The 21,689-nt window shown below is 35.7% G+C and overlaps 1 protein-coding gene across 2 annotated transcripts; it reads left to right on the forward strand.

The window, feature by feature from the left end:
* Window positions 1-96: 96 nt before the first annotated feature.
* On the forward strand, window positions 97-21,382 carry LOC587421 (ethanolamine-phosphate cytidylyltransferase). 2 transcript variants are annotated; one of them, XM_030984231.1, is made up of 13 exons: window positions 97-335; window positions 5,279-5,367; window positions 6,097-6,258; window positions 11,242-11,308; window positions 11,990-12,037; window positions 12,469-12,565; window positions 13,712-13,759; window positions 16,581-16,719; window positions 17,620-17,696; window positions 18,124-18,201; window positions 19,107-19,238; window positions 19,936-20,024; window positions 20,962-21,382. In XM_030984231.1, the coding sequence occupies exons 1-13, from the start codon at window positions 235-237 to the stop codon at window positions 21,095-21,097; spliced, it is 1,263 nt and encodes a 420-aa protein (XP_030840091.1). In that variant the 5' UTR covers window positions 97-234; the 3' UTR covers window positions 21,098-21,382. The 2 variants fall into 2 exon arrangements, with proteins under 2 accessions (XP_030840091.1, XP_030840092.1); XM_030984232.1 differs by lacking the exon at window positions 13,712-13,759 and having other exon boundaries at window positions 99-335.
* The last annotated feature ends 307 nt before the right edge of the window (window positions 21,383-21,689 follow it).

The raw sequence follows: 21,689 nt of genomic DNA on the forward strand, positions 1-21,689 counted from the left end.
TTTCTACCTCAAAATGTACAAACCCGTAATATAATGGAATTGCCCCAGTTGTTGTAGATCACCCGATGAATGACCTTTTATCATGACCTTTAATGTGGGCGTGTCGTAAATACGGTACAAGTACTACAGAGAGGCCTAGATCTAGACCCTACACGGATTTACATTGTGCAGAAAATTGCTTTTTGTTTGTTTCTGAAATTATTTTTAAATTGAAGAAATATTCAATCCGTCACCATGAGCGCGAATGGAAACGGGAACAATCGCCCTGCACCTGAGGGAGATGAAATGCCAACCAAGAGACAGCGACGAAACGTGAAGGTGTGGTGTGATGGATGGTAAGCATGCATGCAAGCGTTCGAGGCCGAGGCTGGTCGGCCAGGCCAGGCCTGGCCATAGAGCCAAGCAAGCTCTCGCTCCTCTCCAGCCCCGCGCCCCGCAGGGACGGGGATAGACCGAATTTTCCGTCTCTTTCGTTCGTTAGCCTCTTATTGGGGTAGGGTCGGCTCTCTCTTTAGAGACGGAAGCCGTTTATACACATGTCCTTGCTAACGCCACGGCCAGTTCTGGTCGTAGCGTTTTGCCCCCAAAATCCCCAAAATGTCATTTTACCTCGAGCATGTTATATTGTAAATTAGGCCTAGGCTATAATAAATCAGTTCCACTTACCAACTTGACTGAAATAATCAGTTTAATAGTCCCTTTTTAGGAAATTATGGGTCAAAATCGAAATCCATTTTGAAAATCTTTTTCAACATGGATTCCGATTTTGACCCATAGAGTCTAATTTCCTAAAAAGGGACTATTAAACTGATTATTTCAGTCAAGTTGGTAAGTGGAACTGATTTATTATAGCCTAGGCCTAATTTACAATAACATGCTCGAGGTAAAATGACATTTTGGGGGATTTTGGGGGCAAAACGCTACGACCAGAACTGGCCGTGGCGTTAGCAAGGACATGTGTATAAACGGCTTCCGTCTCTAAAGAGAGAGCCGACCCTACCCCAATAAGAGGCTAACGAACGAAAGAGACGGAAAATTCGGTCTAGGACGGGGACTGCTGCATATCGTTTTAAACGTACAGGAACCTTCTTTCATATTTCTCTCAATATCATGCTTAGTGTACAGTCAGGTCTAGACTAATCTCTATAATGTAAATTTAAATGTAGTCGACCAAAAATATCATGAAATTAAAAATGCGAGCAAGACAGACACCAAGACTATTCAATTGCCAAGAAAGAACCAGGCAAGAACAATGTCATTTTCACAAGAATTACAAAAGGGAGGCCATGTCATTTTGACATTGCAAAAAGAAAAGGTTCCTAGATCTATGTCTTTGCACTATCTTGCCTCTTTAAAGTTGGAGGGGGTAGTCTAGTCGTCTCTGTGCCATGTGGAAGATCTACACTACATGTACGTGTCGTTGAATTGAACAGGCGCAATCCTATTCCTAGTGCAACTGTATTTTGAGCACCTCAGTCTTAAATCTGGCTACTGAGGTACAGGCGATTGCACTTGCAAGTTGCAGGGAGAATTTTCCACAGTCTGATGGCATAAAAACACAGACATTTTGATATTTGATGTGAAAGATAACATTTGATGAAGCTTGTGACTAAAATTAAGAGTTTTCTCAATATTTTTGAATGTTTTTATTAATGATTTATATATTACCGCTATAGGCAAATAGGGACAACATTTGTGTGTTCTTTGCATGTTTTGTTTTACTGCACAGACTTGTGCTCTAGACTGTAACCATACATTTTTAATTTTTCAGACTTCCCCAAAGTGGCCATTTGTTTTCTCATGAAGTGTGCGGTTTAATAAATGTTTAATGTTAAAGATAAACTCCAGTTCTGGTATAAAAAAGAAAATTAATTCTCAAAGAATCAAACGAAACCTACACTGAATGTTCAAGATTACAAATAAATCACAACTCACTTACATGTACAAAAATGAAACTTATAATTTCTTTTTTAGTTAAGACAATAATGTATTTAAAAAAAAAAAAAAATTGTAAAATTATTTTTTGTTTTTATCTTTCTTTTTCTTTGTGTTTGTATTTAGATTGTTCATGTGGTATTTTCCACTTTTCATGTATGCTTGCCATATTGTATAATATTGTATTTATGTTTAGCATAGGCTAGGTTTAGATTAGACCGAATTTTCCGTCTCTTTCGTTCGTTAGCCTCTTATTGGGGTAGGGTCGGCCGGCTCTCTCTTTAGAGACGGAAACCGTCTATACACATTCCCTTGATAACGCCACGGCCATTTCAGGTCGTAGCGTTTTGCCCCCAAAATCCCCCAAAATGTCATTTTACCTCGTGCATATCCACATGTAAATTAGGCCTAGGCTATAATAAATCAGTTCCACTTACCAACTTGACTGAAATAATCAGTTTAATAGTCCCTTTTTAGGAATTTATGGGTCAAAATCGAAATCCATGTTGAAAAAGATTTTCAAAATGGATTTCGATTTTGACCCATAAATTCATAAAAAGGGACTATTAAACTGATTATTTCAGTCAAGTTGGTAAGTGGAACTGATTTATTATAGCCTAGGCCTAATTTACAATATAAAATGCACGAGGTAAAATGACATTTTGGGGGATTTTGAGGGCAAAACGCTACGACCTGAAATGGCCGTGGCGTTATCAAGGGAATGTGTATAGACGGTTTCCGTCTCTAAAGAGAGAGCCGACCCTACCCCAATAAGAGGCTAACGAACGAAAGAGACGGAAAATTCAGTCTAGGTTTAGATCATTCCTATTTATTGTTATACTTTTATATTGTTGTTTTGTTGTATTCTGTATTCTTTGTATTATTAAGCTATGTTTGTATTCTTTATTATGTATCATTATCATGACATGTACATGTACATGTGTTGTACTCTCATACCCCAGAAGGGGGTCGAATGAGTCAATAAATTCTATTCTATTCTATTCTATGTGCCGAACAATTTTGGAAGAAAATGTATACAGGCTGAGTAATGAGCATAGAAAGACAAGGAAATCAAGGTACATGTAGTACTAGCCCCGACACCATGTGTGTTGTCCCATATATAGCTTTCTGTGTACAGTGCTTGTTACTTTACCAAGACTCGGCCAAATTTATTATGATTTTGATGACTCCAGAACCTTGCAGTGCACACCAATACTTACATGCTACATGATCAACTGTTTCTGATCCATTCCACACCTTTTCTTTCACAATGCAATCACATTACCAGAACTCACCTTTATCTTTAACTCTGATATTGTTGTTAGAGCTCGAGAATCAACAGATTTATGTAGTCTGGCTTATTCAACAGCCTACATCAGCAAGCTTCCCATATGAAGTAACCAGACAACATTTTGCTTATATATTCTTTCTAGAACAAAATTCTCCCAATAAAAACAACTCAACAAAACAAAACAAATAAACAGAATTGGGTTTGATAAAGGGAGCTATTGGGGACAACATTTGATTTTGAGCTCAATTGAGCTGTCTTGATAAAAGTTGTTGAATGTAATTGGTGAATCGAAAACAGAATTTTGATTTAATTAAATTCAACAGAGAGTGCATCACTGTGGATAATAAATACATTTTAATTTTTAAAAAAAAAGGTTTTAGTGGAGAAAGTGGGAAAAGACGATTACATTTTGTTCTTCATATGTTGGAGCGGTAAATAGAAGATTGTTATAATTTCTTTTATCAAAACAATTGTATTAATCTTCCATACATGTACGATGTATGTAACCAGACATTTACTCACTTATTTCAACTACTTTTGGAATTCTACAACTTTAATATAAGGATTAATTGTGTTCTGTTGGCAAGACATTTATTTGACATGCCAAAAGAGCATCACAAAGGAAACACCAGTAGTGGTTGAATAGGTTAAAAGTCAAAACAAAATCACGCCATTTTCTTGCTCAGCTTACAGTGTTTAGTTTATCTCCAGCAATTTCTTGTTTTTTAATTGAAAGAAGATAGCGTGATCACAACAATCAACAAACTATGAGCTACCTTTGTGTTTTGTGTACATAAGGCACGTCTTCATCATCTCGAGATTGCCAAATAGCCCGCTATTTCTGATTTGGGAAATAATCCCGAAGTAACAAATCGCGTCTTCACTATCTCGAGATTCGACCTCGAAACTTGAAACTCGACCTTGAGAAATTAGCTTGAGATATTTTGCTCAGCGTTAGCGTGTATTGCGAATCTTCGGTCTAGTGAAGACGCACGGGACAAATAGCTGGATATTTTGCCAAATAGTGGGATATTTTGCAAACTATCCCTAGATATCTTGGGATGACAATCCTGACCAAATATCCTTCTGATTGCTACTTCGATCTGATGAAGACGCAAATTAGCTGGATAGTTTGCGATCGGGAGAGTTCAAATAGCTGGATATTTGGCAATCTCGAGATAGTTAAGACAGGCCTATAGATTCAAGGTAGCATAGCTAAGTCATTCCAAAGTTTCTTGACTGTTGATAAACTAGAAACCCCTGATAAGAATTAAACAGATATAACATCTTGAATGACACCTTCATATAGTGGATACTTATAATTTATTCCAGTTATTAATGGAAAATGATCATAACCATTAAAAGAAACCTTTTTAACTAGACAAGTCTATGAACTGGATAGCAATTATCAAATACAGCAAGTTTTGGTACAAATGGATTTTTCATTTATTTGTTTTCACTCCGTGTAATAAAATTACAATAATAATATGAAATTAAAAGTAAGATCACATACAGTGAAAATAAAGAGAATAAAGGGCTTGTTGGAGTGCATTCCTGGAGTATCATTTATAAAATTGAGATATCATTGTTTAATCAAGAATATTCTCATGAATAGCACTAACTTTTTATGACTAATTGTAAATAATGTCACCATCAAAGGGGCCTGTGTGATCAAGTTTAACTTTTCAAGCTATACATTATATGCAGCGTTCAATAAGTACTAGCAGTAGTTTCAAAATAATTATTCCATTGAGGAATGATGTACAACAAAACAATGTAGATGCTCATGTGGACCCTTGAATATTCCTTGCAAAAACTTCTCCGTAAAAGTGGAGCCTTTTGCTATTTGTACATTTCTGCCTTTCGTTATACATTGTAATATTACTGGTATACCTGGAACGTGATCTATTTTAATGAATTTAATTTATGCAAGGCCTTTTTTTTTTTAATTTAAAGAAGAGACTGGCCTTGTGTCTATAGCAGTGTAGGATTGCATGTTAAATAACAGTTTGCACCTACTCAGTATGTTGGTCAATTTTTTCTTCTTTTCAGCTATGATATGGTTCACTTCGGGCATGCCAACTCTTTGCGCCAAGCCAAATTGATGGGGGATCATCTTATTGTCGGTGTTCATTCAGACGGTAAGAAAATCTTGCTGCTTTAGTTTGATTTTATTGAGGAAGGTTACGTATTTAAGATGTTTTGTGAGAAAAATTTCAGGGACATTTCATCTGTAGCTTTTCATTATCCAGGGAGACATATTGCAAGATTGTTGGTGATTGAAACTAATGGGTCTGAAATTGCACTGAAGTACGTGCCTTCATTCATTTATTTTGGTTTATTGAAAACAAATTTCTTGTTAAAAAAACAGTCCAAAGACCAATACAAACAAGATTAGTTAAAATGTTCAACATTTATATAAAAGAATCCAATAAATTCACCAAATTGACAAGAAATGAAAAGTGAGATTAGATGTGACGAAGAACTGTTTAACACATTGCACGTTGATAATAATTGATAATAAACATAAACAAATTTTTGATTGGAAAGTAAAGAGAGAAGAGGAGAAATGAAAAGGGACAAGTTGGGGAAGATGACAGAAAAGAAGGAGAGGGAGAGGAGGGATCTGTTGAGAAAAGGAAAAGATATATTAAAGAGTGCCATTTCATTTGTTTGTAGCTTTTATTGCATTCTAGTACAAAGTGACATAATTATTCATGTCATTCCACAATTTTTGTAAAGCCTACTAGGAAATGGAAATCAACCATTATTGTGAGTCCATAGAAAATATTCAAAATGGTGGTGGAGGCACTATTCCTTTGTCTGCCTTTGAATGCCCGGGGAAAAAATGTGTTGTTTCTCTTTTGCAGCTGACATCATCAAGCACAAGGGTCCACCCGTGATGAACGAGAAGGAACGTTACAAGATGGTGCGTGCAATCAAATGGGTGGATGAAGTAGTAGAGGCTGCCCCCTATGTCACACATCTAGAGACGTTGGACGAGCACGACTGTGATTTCTGCGTTCACGGAGGTATACTTCTAATCTCTTTATTTCGTTTACCAGGCCTGATAATTACCGGATTTATATCAGTTTCCTGATTTTTTTGAATTTTTTCCCCTGATTTTTTTTTTCTTCCCGATTTCCCCCTGACTTTCCAGATTTTTTCCTATTTTTCCTATTTTTCCTATTTTTCCTATTTTCCCCAATGTTCTTACTCAAAAGGGGGGAATGTTGTTAGATGCCATTTTTTTCCCCCCTGAATCCTTGTTGTTTTTTTTTACTCAAGGGATGGGGGGGGGGGGGGGGTTAACTCACTACTAGCATTTGCCAAGGATGTGGTACATTTATGGCTCAGTGTCTAGTGTTATAGTTTTTCGAAATATAGGTTGATGATAAAGTTGTTACTTATATTTGAAATTTGAGAAATTTGAAATTTGAAATTTATTTGATTTCCAGGTACATGTATAAACAAAATAGAAATGACAACACAGAGCATATAACATTAAGAGTTACAAGACAGTGAAAAAGCCACCAGCGGACGCCTGAGGATTACCTAAAAGAATTTCCATTCTGTCATGAGGTTCTCCACATCCACTGGTGTTACATATAAATAGATTTAAGAAGTAACAGTAAAATAACAACATAATTCAAGTTCATCCATCAAGCATAATAACTAATAGAATGATTGCATGTATGTTGAACTTTGTGGCGTGAAGAAAATAACAATCATGTACGGCATGTAACGGTAAAATAAAATAACATAATTCAAGTTCATTCATCAAGCATGATAACTTATAGAATGATTGCATGTATGTTGAACTTTGTGGCATGAAGAAAATAACAATCAGGTACGGCATGTAACGGTAATATAAAATAACATAATTCAATTTAATGTAACTCATTTAATGTAATACCTGAAGGGAATCAGAGATCCTCGCGTAGAGACCTCCACACCACCCTGCTCGAATGCGCCAAAAAGTTCACTCCTCGAACAGCCCCCACCGAAAAGGCACTCCGACACAAGTGCCAAAACTCAACTCAATTCAATTCAACTAATTTACTTAATTTAAGCAAATCAGCTAAACCGAACTGAACCAAATTCCGACACCTACATCAGAACGCCCTCTCAATGGGAGACTGCTCAAAGAGCAAACCCCTCAGCGCACCCAAACAGGGCGATATACATGTAGAGGTGTCCACACACAGATCCCTGATCTCTTCAGGTAAAGTATCCCAGAACCTAGGAAAGGCATAAAAGCATGAAAATTTCAGAGCATTAGATCTTGCAAGTCGATGGTTGAAGAAAAGACTATGGGAGCGTCTTGAACTGGGAATGGGAAGAACATAATCGGGTACATCATGACAACTACGGATGCATTTTACAACAAATGACACTGTCAAGTGAATGAGACGATTATACAAGGGTGGCAAAGCTAGCTTCTCCAGTCGTTGCTCGTAAGTAAGAGTGTTGGAAATATGGTATGGGAAACAAGAACGAGTAAATCGTCTTTGAATAGCCTCAAGAGCTAAGATGTGGTTCTTTTGGTGTGGCAATCAAACTGGGATGTTGTATTCAATGACAGGTCTACATATGGTACAGTATAATCGTTTAAGGACGGTTGCATTTCTGGAGTTTACAATCCGACGCACAAAGCCACATAATCGTGCACATCGGGAAGTCACAGATTGGATGTGTTTACTCCAAGAAAGATCACTCGAGAATATCAATCCAAGATGTTTGTGTGAGGTAACTACATCAAGTTGACGACCCCCCAAATTGTACTCTATATCGATTCCTCTTTTGGAACGTGTAATATGCATTACTTTGCATTTGGATGCATTGAGTTCCATCTTATTGTGTGTACACCATTGAGATATTAGGTTTAAATCATTCTGAAGTACATTGCAATCATTTGGATTCTGAATCGGGCGGTACAGTACTGTATCATCTGCATACTGTGGGAGTGAGGAGGATATTATGGAAGGTAGATCAGAAACAAAGAAGTTAAAAAGGGTCGGACCCAACACTGACCCTTGAGGAACTCCAGATGTCACACTGGACCATTCAGAAAATGTTCCCTGAAACAAGACCTGTTGGTTGCGATCTGACAAGAATGATTGAATCCACCCAAGAGCTTTTTTACAAATACCAAAATCATGAAGTTTTCTTACAGATGTACAAGTAGTGCATGGTTTACCTTATCAAAGGCCTTAGCCCAATCCAAGAAAACAGTATCGACTCTAGACACTTTCGCGCTTTCTAAACATTTGGCAAGGTCATTGTACAAAATTGAGGTCTGAGTAGAACAAGAGCGTTTTTCCATAAAACCATGTTGAGATAAGGGTATAATACCATACATATTAGAATGTTTAAGTAGATGGGAAGCAACAATTCTTTCCAACATTTTGCAAGGCACTGAACATAAAGAAATCGGTCTGTAGTTGGATATAGATTCACGATCACCACTTTTCAGTAAAGGCACAACATTCGCTGATTTCCATTCACGGGGTACCGTACCTAAACTTAAACTTAAACTTAGATTAAACATGCGTGTGAGAATAGGGGCCAAAGAATTACCTGCTAACTTTAAAAAAACCCGGCAAGATGCCATCGGGTCCAGGGGGCTTTGACGCTTTTAGGTTGTTGATAGCGATTGAGACTTCCTCAGTTTGTACGCTTATTTGGTTCAGGGGTAACATGCCAGCACTGTGTCTATTACAGGCATCCAATATAATGTTAGACGTTGTATCAATTGTAGATTCTGAAAAATTCGAGCAGAAATATCGATTGAACACATTAGCAATATTTCCAGGATCATCATAATGATTGTTATCAAGTTTAAACGTTGAAAGCATTGAAGTTGCCTTCTTAGCTTTTACAAACGACCAAAATCGTTTGGGGTTAGAATTGAGGGAGATACTTGAGATATAATCATTATAGGAAATCCTTTTTTGTTTGTTCACAAGAGTACAGATTTCTACATTATTCCATAGATCTGTATTATCATTTCCAGTCCTTTTCTTTGCAATAGCCTTTTAAAAGGCTCTCTGTTTTTTCTTTGACAGTTTAATAATATCTTGTGTTATCCAAGGGGAGCGTCATCGACCTTTGGCTTGTGCGATTGGTACAGTATCCTTAATTGCAGCATGTATCAAGATACTACAATTCTCTCATGTTTCATCAACATCATATTCATCAATGAATAAATCCCACGGTATGCATTCAAGGGTTTTCCGTACATCGTATTGATCAGTTTTGTGAAACTGATGGAAGTAACGAGAAAATTCCTGATGATTATGATGGACGTCAAGATCAAAGAGTACTGAGAAATGGCCACTACTGGCAAGACCTGGACCACTGGGAAGGTTTTTGACGATATCCGGCTCATTGCAGAACACCAGATCCAGCATAGAATGCCTTCCATTGGATCCAATGCGAGTCGGGAAGGAGACCAATTGCGTTAGACCGAGACTGTTAGTAAGATCAAGTACATCTGACGTCTTCTTATCAGGGACATGGGCTATGAGCTCATCAATACTTGTGTATTGTAGATTTAAATTGAAATCTCCTAAGAGGAATATTGATTTAAAATGATGTATTACTGGAAGGATATGGTTGATGGATGTAGTAAGCTCTGTAGTAAAGTGATGATTTGACGAAGGAGGTCTGTAGCACGTGCCTACGAGAATCTTTCCTTCGTTATTAGGCAAATTGATCTGCACCCAAATGATTTCGCATCGTTTACATTCAGTTGCACCTTCAAGATCCAATCTTCGATTTGCATTAATGTTACATTTGCAAGCAAACAAGACCCCACCACCATTTCTGTTATGGTCCTTTCTGAAGACGTTGTAAAGGGACTGATCAAGAAGTTCACCATCAAAGATGGCATCACTGAGCCATGTTTCAGTAACACTTAAGATATCTATATTGTCAACAGACATCTTAGTTTGAAGTGCAAGTTGTTTATTACCAAGGCTTCATGCATTTAGTAGAGCACATCGTAGGTGTTTCTTGTTACTGACAGTGTCTGGTCCAGGATTTGGATGGATATCACCACATTGTGGTGTACAAATTTGAATTTGAAATGTACTAGTCGTGTTGCTGTTCCCAGGTAGTGCACTTTCACAAAAGATTGTGGATGAAAAGACTTTATTGTGCAGTCTTGAACTATAGTGGAGCTATCAAAATCTCTTCTATTCAGGATGAGGGCTATCAGCCCAAGAATAAAGAGCTGCTTAGTAAGTGCCTCCATTATGCTTCTTGCATACCATTCGATTGAAGAGCAGTGGTCAGTTCACAGATGGATGACTGCAAGACTGATGTGTATAACAATATATGGCTTCCACCTTGTTGAGCTTGGAACATTCCCACAAACAAGTGAACTCAAATTATTACTTACTGACAGAAGTAATCCAAATCAAATTTGTCCTCCAGAGTCAGTATAACTCAAATAACAGGTCTTAACAATTCATGAGGTAGTTAGTACATGTATAGTTCAATCACTGAAATCAAGCAAGTCATTATAGACAATTTGATGTCCCTTCCAGCTAGGAAGCTGTCCTTTGGAAATACATTCTTCTCGTAATACTAGCCCTGTATTTCTAAGGCTTTTTGGAAGGATCAAGGATACATTAAGGATAGTTAAACATGAATTAAACTTCCACGATTATCTACCGAGAACAAACACAAACAATTGCATACCGGTACCTTTGAGGCTCTGAGTGTTTGATAAAATTTCAATGATCATTTTTTAAACTTTTAATCAGAGTTTATAATGTCAATTGTAGTCAAACATTTTAAATCACATGGAGGTAAACAATCAACAATTGTATTTCATTTGTCAAGTGAATTGGAAGCGTCAAGGCCAAAGGGATAACATTGAATGGTAGTGATATCTTCAACATAATCACGTAGGTACTTCTTGATGTTTACTTTTAGTGTAAAGAAAAGTAACACTAAGATCCTGTCATTTTAAATTGCATATTTTGTTCTCACCTTTACCTGTATAGATGATATCACCCTGGACTCTGAGGGGCAAGACTGCTACAGGATAGTCAAGGAAGCAAAACGTTTCAAGTACGTGACTAAGATACTATTTGCAGGATGAAAAGATGATTGGTACTACAACATCAGAGAATAGCGTTGAAAAGAGCCATACTAAAGCTTTTGATTTGCACTCATCAGAGTGATACGCAAGAATGAAACAGAAAGCCAAAATCGAACAATAGTTTCCATTTGCAGGATAATAAACCAGTTTAAATCTAGGAATATCTATGAACCTCCATTGCTCAAAATATTTAATTCAGATCATCCTGCGTATATTTAGTTGTTGATATGAGGGGCAAGCCTCCGACAAGCTTTTCAGTGTCGAATACAACTTTTGTAGTAATAGATTTGCATAAGATTTGAAAGCATAGAAAATTAGGAGTAAAAGTCATGAGAGGTTTCTTTGATTACTACCAAATCCCTTGCCATTTTGTTACAGCGAAATTTGGGTTTCACAGATAATTGCTACTTTGCAACTGGTTTTCATACACAGAATTTGTTTAAACTTTGTACTGTATATGGATTCACAGTCCCCCTAATGATACTCTGTAGAATTCTATGAGAGAATGTCCATTTTGATCACCAATTTTTGTATGTTTATTGTTGTTGTCAGATATTTGAAATAGTGTAACAAAGATCTTTTCTCGTGCAGCAAAATATTTGTTAGTTTTCAAAGGTGTTATTTTAGGATATTTTGTTTCCTCTACACAGGGAGTGCAAGAGAACAGCAGGTGTATCAACGACAAACATCGTAGGCAGGTAAGAATAAGAAAAATGAGTTTTTGATGGAAAATCTTATTGAATGTAGATGAAATATATGGTCTCAACTCTCTAACACATGGAGGCGATAGAGGAGCATTTATAACCTGACTCGGTTGGTTGTAGTAAGATAAGAATAATGTTTGTAATAGTTTACATTTGGAGGAGGTGTAATTTAGCCCCTGGGCTGCATTTTGGCGTTCTTTAATTATAATTCATTGCTAATCAGCTGAATTAAATTCTGTGTAGGTCAGTTCAGATCAATTCAATTTGATTTACTTCCATTCTTTTCAAAGAACTTTGATCAAAATGAGAACTAGAGCAGATCACTGATATTGACCTGAAGGTCAAACAAAAGTTGGTAGCTCTATGATGTAACGTGTAAAGCAAGTTTCAATTCGGTTTTAAAATCTCATCAAATTTTTTCCCAGAATGCTGCTGATGACCAAGACGCATCACATGGGAGGTGATCTGGAAGAAGAATCAAACGGCAACGTCAGTCCCAGGTCCAAGACCCTTCAAGCATCAGTAAGTACATAGACCCCCCTCTCTCTCCACCCCTCCCCCTCACCCCTCTCCCAAAGAAGGTAGTGCAAATAGTTTGCTTGTGTTGTTTGATGCACACCGTTACCTTTTTTTTGCTTTTGTCTGCTTGAAAAGTCCACTTTGACCCGCATATAATTATAAGGTTTGTTTACAAATGGGGGTAGGTTAAAGGGAAAGTCCACCCCCAAAATAAGTTTGTTTCGATAGAGGCAGAATAATAAGAAAATCAGGTGAGTGAAAGTTTGAGCAAATTCTGAATGAAAATAAGAAAGTTATGAATTATTGAAGGTGTGATCAATCAAATACAAATTGGCAACTCTGTGACTTATTATACGAGCTCTCCTTCATTTGCTTTGTGCATAATATTCCATAAAATTATGTTTTCTTCGTTATTGATGACGGAATATATATTTGTTCCTTGCAGGGGGAGTATAGAAACATATTTGCAATTATTATATTTAGGGTGCATGTATGGTTGAAATTTTTCTTGAGGGAAAATGAAAATTTTAGATTTTTTTAGTACTGAGCAAATGGAAGTTGAGCTCGCATGATACGTCATAGAGTTGCCAATTTGTGTTTGATCGATCACAACTTCAAAAATCCTAACTTCCTTATTTTTAATCGGAATTTGCTCAAACTTTCACTGACTTGTTTCTCTCATTTTTCTACTCCTATTAAAACTAACTTAATTTCAGGGTGGACTTCCCCTTTAATAGTTGCAATGTTGTGTTCTCTATAAAAAATAAATTAAAAAGAGGAAGAACATTTTTGTTTGTTTTAAAGGCTCTATTTAGCATTTTATGTGGAAATCATACTTCTATTTGAAATATGAATCATGTGTCGATCTAATCCTTTCACATAGGAAATTTGAAAGTTTCAAGCACATTTTGTATTTAAAAGTGTGATTACGGACATTAATTCATATTTTCACGATGCTACACATCATGCCGATGCAGTGTCCCCGTCACAAGCACAGGATATAAATAGAAGGTGTAAATTTATGCAATGGTGCCAGTGCCTGTAATAGGTACATGTACAGTACATGCACGTACCTATGAAATAAAGTTATATTTTTAATTTCTTTTATTTTTTATTATTTGAGTTTGTTTTTATTATGCTATATTCCAGAATTCAGTGGAATCATTTGAGAAGAACCAGAACTTCAAGAATGGATTGGTAAATGGCACAAAACATGTGGAATCTTGGATTATAGCTTTTCTTGCCATACTAAAAACATGATATCTGTCTGTTTAGAGCAAGCAACACGAGTCTTGACTCATATATTTTAACACAGAGATAACACATGAATTCATTAATCAGCGCTTTACATTTTATTGCTACATATGAACATAGTGCAACTTTTTATATACCGATATGGATTTTTTTTTTTTGCAAGCCGAGAAAAGATGAAAATCAAACTCAACTTTATCATTTACCAATGTAACATAATAGACAAATTATATATATACCGGTATACATTTAATTTTTGTCATATGTTTCATCATCATGTATACACATGCATTATCATGTAAATCTCCAGTGCAATACTACATTTGGGGAATGCACATACAACAAAGAACTATAAAGCACTTGCCCTTTATACATTTTTGAGAAAACGTGTTATCCAAAAATTAAATCTACAGGGTATTAAGGCATTTCTTTATGTCTTGCACAAGTCTTTCTTATTGTGTTTGACATTTTATAGTTAACTACATTTACATACTTATACTTTCATTCACTATATCTCTATTCATTCCCATTCCATACCCCCCCCCCCCCTCCCCAAAAGAACCCCTCTATTGTTGGTGTCTGTTTTTCTGGGTCTACATGTCCGTCTTTCTGTACATCTGTTTTCTGGTTGCTGTAATCTGTTTTGTGGATTTCATAACCTACATGTTTTCTTACAAGATATTGTTTTTCACTTGCTTTCATTATCAGGACCTTGAAATATGCTGTTTTTAAAAAAAAAATATACACATTTGATTCATGGAACTTTGAAATATATTTGTTACACCCTTTACTAAGTAAGAATTCAGTCATTTTAATACTGTAAATGTGGGTGGTTAGTATACTAAATCTATCTACATGTATATCAAAGATTTGATTGCATTGCAAGATGGGGAGTCTCTTTTATCTTGTATATCGCCCTCTTATTAGTTTAATTAAGCTTGCGTAATATCTTGGGACTTGAGGTGTATAATCCATTTGTATCAACACTTAAAGGTGCTTAGAATTTTAATGCTTGCTCCTCTGTTTAATTGGCAATTTTTCTTAGTCTTAATCAGGAGAAAGGTTTGGGTAAGAGGTAATTCAGTTGATTGATACGTGAGGATTTAATAATAATAATAATAATAATAATAATAGCCTAATAGTCCACTCCAAATTTTATTAAACCGAAACGGAAATTCTTTTTGCCCATTTGATCGTGAGCCCGGCAGCCACTGAGCAGCGCCAGATCGACGTTGCTCTATCCCATTGACCATTTCTTACAATGTATTGGTCGACTATGAGGTGTATATCCCCCAGGTTACCATGTGCTAAACCTGATGTTTGTTGGTTTATGCATTTGAATTGAATATTGAATTTGAACACAAAGGACTTCTAATATAAAGATAATTTATCAAATTATGATATTTTTCCTCCTTTTACTATGATTGGATTTGTTGTTTCATATTATCGTGAATATTACTAGCTTTCAAACGTGTCAGAGACAGTTTTCAATTATTCTATGTGCAATACATTATTTCTTTATACTGGTACATTCTTTCATGTAAAGGCTACTGAACAGAAATATTTAGATATAAAAAGAACAAATACGATGTAATATTAATGTTTATAATTTCATACTGAGAAATCAGGGGTTAGAAATATATAAAAACAAAATATGAAAACCTCATTTTTGTAGTCTAAAAGAACCAAAAAAAATTACACATAATCCTACTCTCATTATTTGTATGTTTGTTTTCAATACTTTGTTATCCACAGACTCAAATTTATTGCTGCTGATATATCATTGTTTGTGTCGTATTATATTATCATATTGCCCACTCATACGGAAAATTGAAATTTCATGCAATTGAAATTTTTTGTTCAAGGTGAATTCTTTTATGATTGTTAATCATTATTGATAGCCCTTTTATTTGGCCATATGTCATTACCGGTACTAGAATGGTGTCAGATAGGAATGCCTAAATATAAATAGAGAAAAATGATTTGAGAATACAACATGAGGGTAGATTTGATAGCAATTGACATAGTAGTGTTGCATTGCTAATTTAACGGTCCTAGATGGTATTTTAACAATTATCTTTTTTTTTTAATGGGATTTACATGTAGTCGACCATCACAAATTTATATTATGACAAGTCATTGGTTAGCTCTATGCACGTATGGCTTCATACATGGATAGTTCACATAGGCATCTGCTTATTACCTGACTACCAGTTTAATACAATTCTGTTTCGACCTTTCACTACAAGAAAAGAAGAAATGGTTTTCAGTATTCTATTCTTGCTCATATCTTATTGGTTGTAGACCATTTTAAAGAAAATATATACAAGTACATAGATCATATTTTGTAAGAATTTCAGAACACAAGGCAAAAGATCATAATATTTGTTTACCTCTTGTAATTCATTTACCTACTGTATATTTATTTATTTAATGAATAAATTCTTTGTATATTTTATTGAAACAAATCATAAGAATCACATATTTACAAGATTTGATAAAGTGAAGAATTAAAAAAAAAAATTGTTTAAATGATTTTTTTAAAAATAAACAAAACGTTACAGATTCATGGTATATTGTTTTATAACAACATTTTTAAATCTGTATAGATCTTGTAGTCTACATGTACATAGCATTGGGAGTATAACCATTAACAATGCACTTTTTTAATTATTATGCTTTCACAAAACAATAGACTTACGTTACCAACATACATATGTTTCATATTAACAAATCAGTTTCATATTCTCTTTTTTCTTTGTTCTAGTGTTCAACAATGAGTAGTCCCTACACAGGAATCTCACAGTTCCTTCAGACCTCCAACAAGATCATCCAGTTTGCAGAAGGAAGAGAACCTTTGACTGGTGACCGCATCGTCTACTGTCCCGGTGCTTTTGACCTCTTCCGTATCCTTTGACCGACAATGTCAATGTAACATTTTCAAGTACAGTGAAACCTGTCTATAAAGACCACCCAAGGGAAACAAAAATGTGGTCTTTGTAGACAGGTGGTCTTTGTAGACAGGTGCCTGTCGTACATGTTTCAATGAGAAACTGCTTTTCAAGGGAAACAAAAATGTGGTCTTTGGAGACAGGTGGTCTTTGAAGACAGGTGGTCACTAAAGCAGGTTTGACTGTACTGGTAGAAAAGAAGGATTCACTGCTGTATTCTCAGTAGCAATATCCTTTCTGGGGAGTGTTTCACAAAGACTAAGATCAATTTAAGTTGGACCTAACTATGGCAGGCCATTCATGCCACTGTTTGCTCTCACTATTATGATCTTTAGATAATATTTTTTCCTTCAATAATGATGAATTATCAAAAAATGTAAATCCTGTAGATTTGTGACCATGATCTGTACGTCCCTTGAGAGACCAATTAATGCCAGTAAATGGTGAGAGATAACAGTTGCATGAACGGCCTGCCATAGTTAAGTCCAACTTAAAGTCGATCTTAGTCTTTGTGAAAGACCCTCCAGGCATGACTAGCAATTTTCTTAAAGTGGGTTTATCTTGTGCAATTTTCCTTCACTAAACTAAGGAATTGATGACATACAAGCTGTTCGTAACTTTCTTAATCTTGACTGTTTTTCACTCAACTCATAACTGTTTTCTTTATAAATGCACATATAAGATGTGATAGAAAGCTTCACAATTTAAAAGGCCAATCGACTGAAGAAGTGACCAAGGATTACAGGATCTACTTCTCCTCATATCATGATGATGATGATAGTGTATATATGATGCAATTATGTAGGAATTGTACAGTTTGGCCATTTCTTTCCTTGACCATTGATGTGTTTTCAGACGTTGGTCACATAGATTTCTTGGAGCAAGCAAGCAAACTGGGGAACTACATCATTGTCGGGCTGCATGGAGACCAGGTAAACATACCATTATTAATTGAAATAATCCTAGCATACCGAAAGATAGAAAACTTGTTATGCCTCTGCCTACCAAATGTGGTGCCAGAGGCATTATGTTGATGATAAAATGCAGTGTTATTTCTTTCAAATTGATAATGAAAACAGCAGAAAACATAGTGTCTTGTACAAAGGAGCACAATTGCAAGTTGTTAGGGTGAGAGCTGGGTAAAATAGTGACAGGGAAAACATTGTTTGATTGATTTAATGACAGCATAATGCACTGCAATGACATTGACTTCTGTTCATAATATTTTTATTTTATACTAATGATAAAAGAGGCATGGTCCCTGATATTTTTGTATTGCCTCTGAAAATCCTTTCTCTTTAAACTATCTTTAATTTTGTATTTCTATTGTTATCTTCTTCTGTGTTATAACCCTTTTAGGAGGTCAACCGTTACCATGGTAGCAACTATCCCATCATGAACTTACACGAAAGGACTCTCAGTGTACTGGCCTGCAGGGTAAGAGAACACTCTATTGACCCTTTTTTTATCAAACAATTTAATTTTTGTATTTATGTAGGAACAAAAAATTGATTAAAATTTCAGTGTTTTGGAACTAAAAACAGTAAAAGATGACTTAAAAGTTCAAGTGATTTGATTGTAATTGAGTGATCATTTTGTGTTTATCATTAGCATTTCTGATTTTGTTTCTTGTTCTTTAATAGCACATGTACCACCTATATTCCCTTTTCCTGGTTATTGATGAGAAAATTAATATGATCGGCTTTAATAGTAGTGTTCCTTTGTTGTTTTTGAATGTCCATAATAATAAATAGTGTGGATTTTAAAAGAGAAATAATTATTAGAGATGTCACAATCTGTGAAAATGTAATTACATATCATTGAGAACAAATGTCAGTTTTGTCAATGTAAACTTTACGTAAACCACAAGGTAAAAAATCAGAACTGCGCTGCAGACATCTTGCAACAAGCACATCTTTTCCATCAAATAAAAGTTTTCTCCTGACAAAGCTAATTGGTGCTCTTACATGATGCTGATTCATCAATCGTTGGAAAAGTATATTTGAATTGCAGTCTGTTGCAGCTCGTTTGCAAAGGAACTTTGGACGTATAGGGTGGTATTGTGTCCATATGTATATGTTTTTAAATAATTCAATCTGTCACTTTATCAAAATAAAATGTAATAACATAATTAATAAACAATGATATAATTATGTTATCATCGTAATTGAGGGACATTTCAAATTATTCAAAATTATATTCATATGGGCACTTGGCATTCCATACTTGTCGGTGGATTAAACCATGGACTAAAGTAAGTCCACTTTCGAGAATACCACCGAAAGAAATCCTAAGATATGTTTTTTTTTACGAGCTCAAGCATGATCTATTTCCATCCACAGTACGTTGATGAGGTTGTGATCGGCGCCCCTTACAAAGTGACGGCTGAGCTCCTAGACCATTTCAACGTGGATGTCGTCGTTCAGGGCAAGACTAAGATCTTCCAAGGGGCAGATGGCGCAGACCCATATGAGGTTTGTAGTGATTATACAATCTACCATCATCAAGAACACATATTACAGTAAAACCTGCTTTAGTGACCACCTGTCTACAAAGACCACATTTTGTGTTTCCCTTGAAAATGGTTTCTCATTGAAACATGTACTAAAGGAACCTGTATTAGAAGACCACCTGCCTATAAAGACCACTTTTCTTGTCTCCCTTTGGTGGTCTTTATAAACGTGTTTCACTGTACAATAGTATGATTACCAATCCAGGGCCTGATAAAATTAGCATAAACTTAATATAATCAGTCATAAATATGTACCATATTTCCAATTTTGCTGCAATGAATTATATCTTTAAACCGTGCATGGTATCTAGCTGTTATATATAAAATTAAGATTGTATTGTATGGTTACAATTGATTGGAGATGATTAATTTGATAGAAATATTCATAATGGTCAAAATATTCAAAGTATTCAAAATTGCTTTTGATGATAATAATAATAAAAACGATTAACTTACTCTGTTCACATTGATGTATATTGTAATTTGTAGGTTTATTTGCATTTTCTTTTTGTTTTGTTTAATATGTAATCATTTATCATTGTATTTTGTTTGTTATAGTGCTTAGAGACTTTAATAGGTGGTAAGCGCTTTATAATCACTGTTTTTATTATTATCATTTTTTTTAAACTACTTGTATTTGATGTTTTCTTGTCTACTAGGAACCCAAGAAGAGGGGTATCCTGCAGCTAGTGGATTCTGGGAATAACATGTCCGCCTCTAAGATTGTTGAGAGGATCATTACAAACAGGTATGGATAGAATCCTTGTGGCCTGATTACAGTATTGCAAACCACAATCAGGTGGGTGTTTCACAAAGACTAAGATCGACTATAAGTTGGAATTGGAAGTTGGTTTGCTCTCACATTTACTGGCATCGGTCTCTCAAGGGACGTACAAACTATGGTCACAAATCTACAGAATTTACATTTTTTGATAATTCATTAATGAAGGAAAAAATATGATCTAAAGATCATAACGGTGAGAGCAACCATTGGCATGAATGGCCTGCCATAGTCTTAGTCTTTGTGAAACACCCCCAGCTCTATGATATCGTGGTGAATAGTCTACAGTTCATAGAGAACTGGTTGGTCTTGCTGCCTCTTGTTTGTAAACATGGCAGAGAATTGACTCACACAAAATATTGAATAGGAATAAACTTTTGAAAATTAAAAAAATCTGTAAAAAATTGTAAACATGTACAACAATTTGAATCCATTTAATAAACAAAACCTTACTTGATCAGAACAACATTGTCTTTGTGTTTTACGTGAATTGTGGTACTTTCTATTTGCAGGTTTACCTGATATGATAGGGTCTGTTATACATAACCCAGCTAGCTCTGTTTACGGAAGAACTAGCCACTCTTGATTCAGAAAATATTGTATGGTTCTGAAATTCGAAAATTGGATTATCATTGCTTAAACCTTCCTTTGGCCTGTATTATACCAATTCAGTTGAAACTGACATTAGGACTAAAGTCATGTGAAGCAAAGGAAGAATGTCGACCAGACTAGACCTTGGACTAACTTTCTATGTTAAACTCAACTTTAGTCTGACCTATAAAACCCAGCATTGGGTTTAAGTTTGAGCAGAAATTGAGCCTACATACACACTTTTCAGCTTTATAATTGCTTCCATGTTTCAATTCTTGAAGAATCTCTCTCTTTGAATTTGACCAACGAACAGGATCAGGTTCCAGAAGAGGAACAAGGACAAGGAAGAGAAGGAGCTCAGGAACATCCATCTCATCGAGGAGAAGAGACGGGCATCCGCAAGGAGCTCCATCGAAGAGCCAAGCTCTCCCGTGTCCGGCCAGCTCTAAGCTCAGAAACATCCATCTCATCGAGGAGAAGAGACAGGCGTCGGCAAGGAGCTAAGCTCTAAGGCCTGGGGGGTGTTTCACAAAACTTGTCATCAGTGACAAATGACAATTCTTGTTATAAGCTACTGAAATCCTTGCTTCTGATTGGTTACCAGCAGATTTGTCACTGAAAAAAGGCTTTGTGAAACGGGTCCCAGATGATGAAGATACGAGAAAGGCGATGCAGAAGAAGAAGGAAGGTTTCCTGAACATAGTTGTGCACCTAAGTAATGAAGTAGGCCTGGCTGGACGTGCATAGAAAACAACAGCGAAAACTTCTTTCTACAGTCAAAAAGCAATGTACAGATAGCCAAATTGGCAATCAAATCTTTATTTGTACTAATAAGAATGAACATCTGGGGCCTGTTTCATAAAACTTGTTATCTTTCATAGATGCTAAATTTCTATGACAGATTTGCTCTCAGCCAATCAGATCCCATGATTTCAGTAGCTTATAACAGTAGCTTGTAACTTGTTATTGATATCAAGTTTGCTCTCAGCCAATCAGATGCCATGATTTCAGTAGCTTATAACAGTAGCTTGTAACTTGTTA

This window comes from Strongylocentrotus purpuratus, unplaced genomic scaffold (genome assembly GCF_000002235.5).
Source record: "Strongylocentrotus purpuratus isolate Spur 01 unplaced genomic scaffold, Spur_5.0 spur5_scaffold_14, whole genome shotgun sequence".
Taxonomy (NCBI): Eukaryota; Metazoa; Echinodermata; class Echinoidea; order Camarodonta; family Strongylocentrotidae; genus Strongylocentrotus; species Strongylocentrotus purpuratus.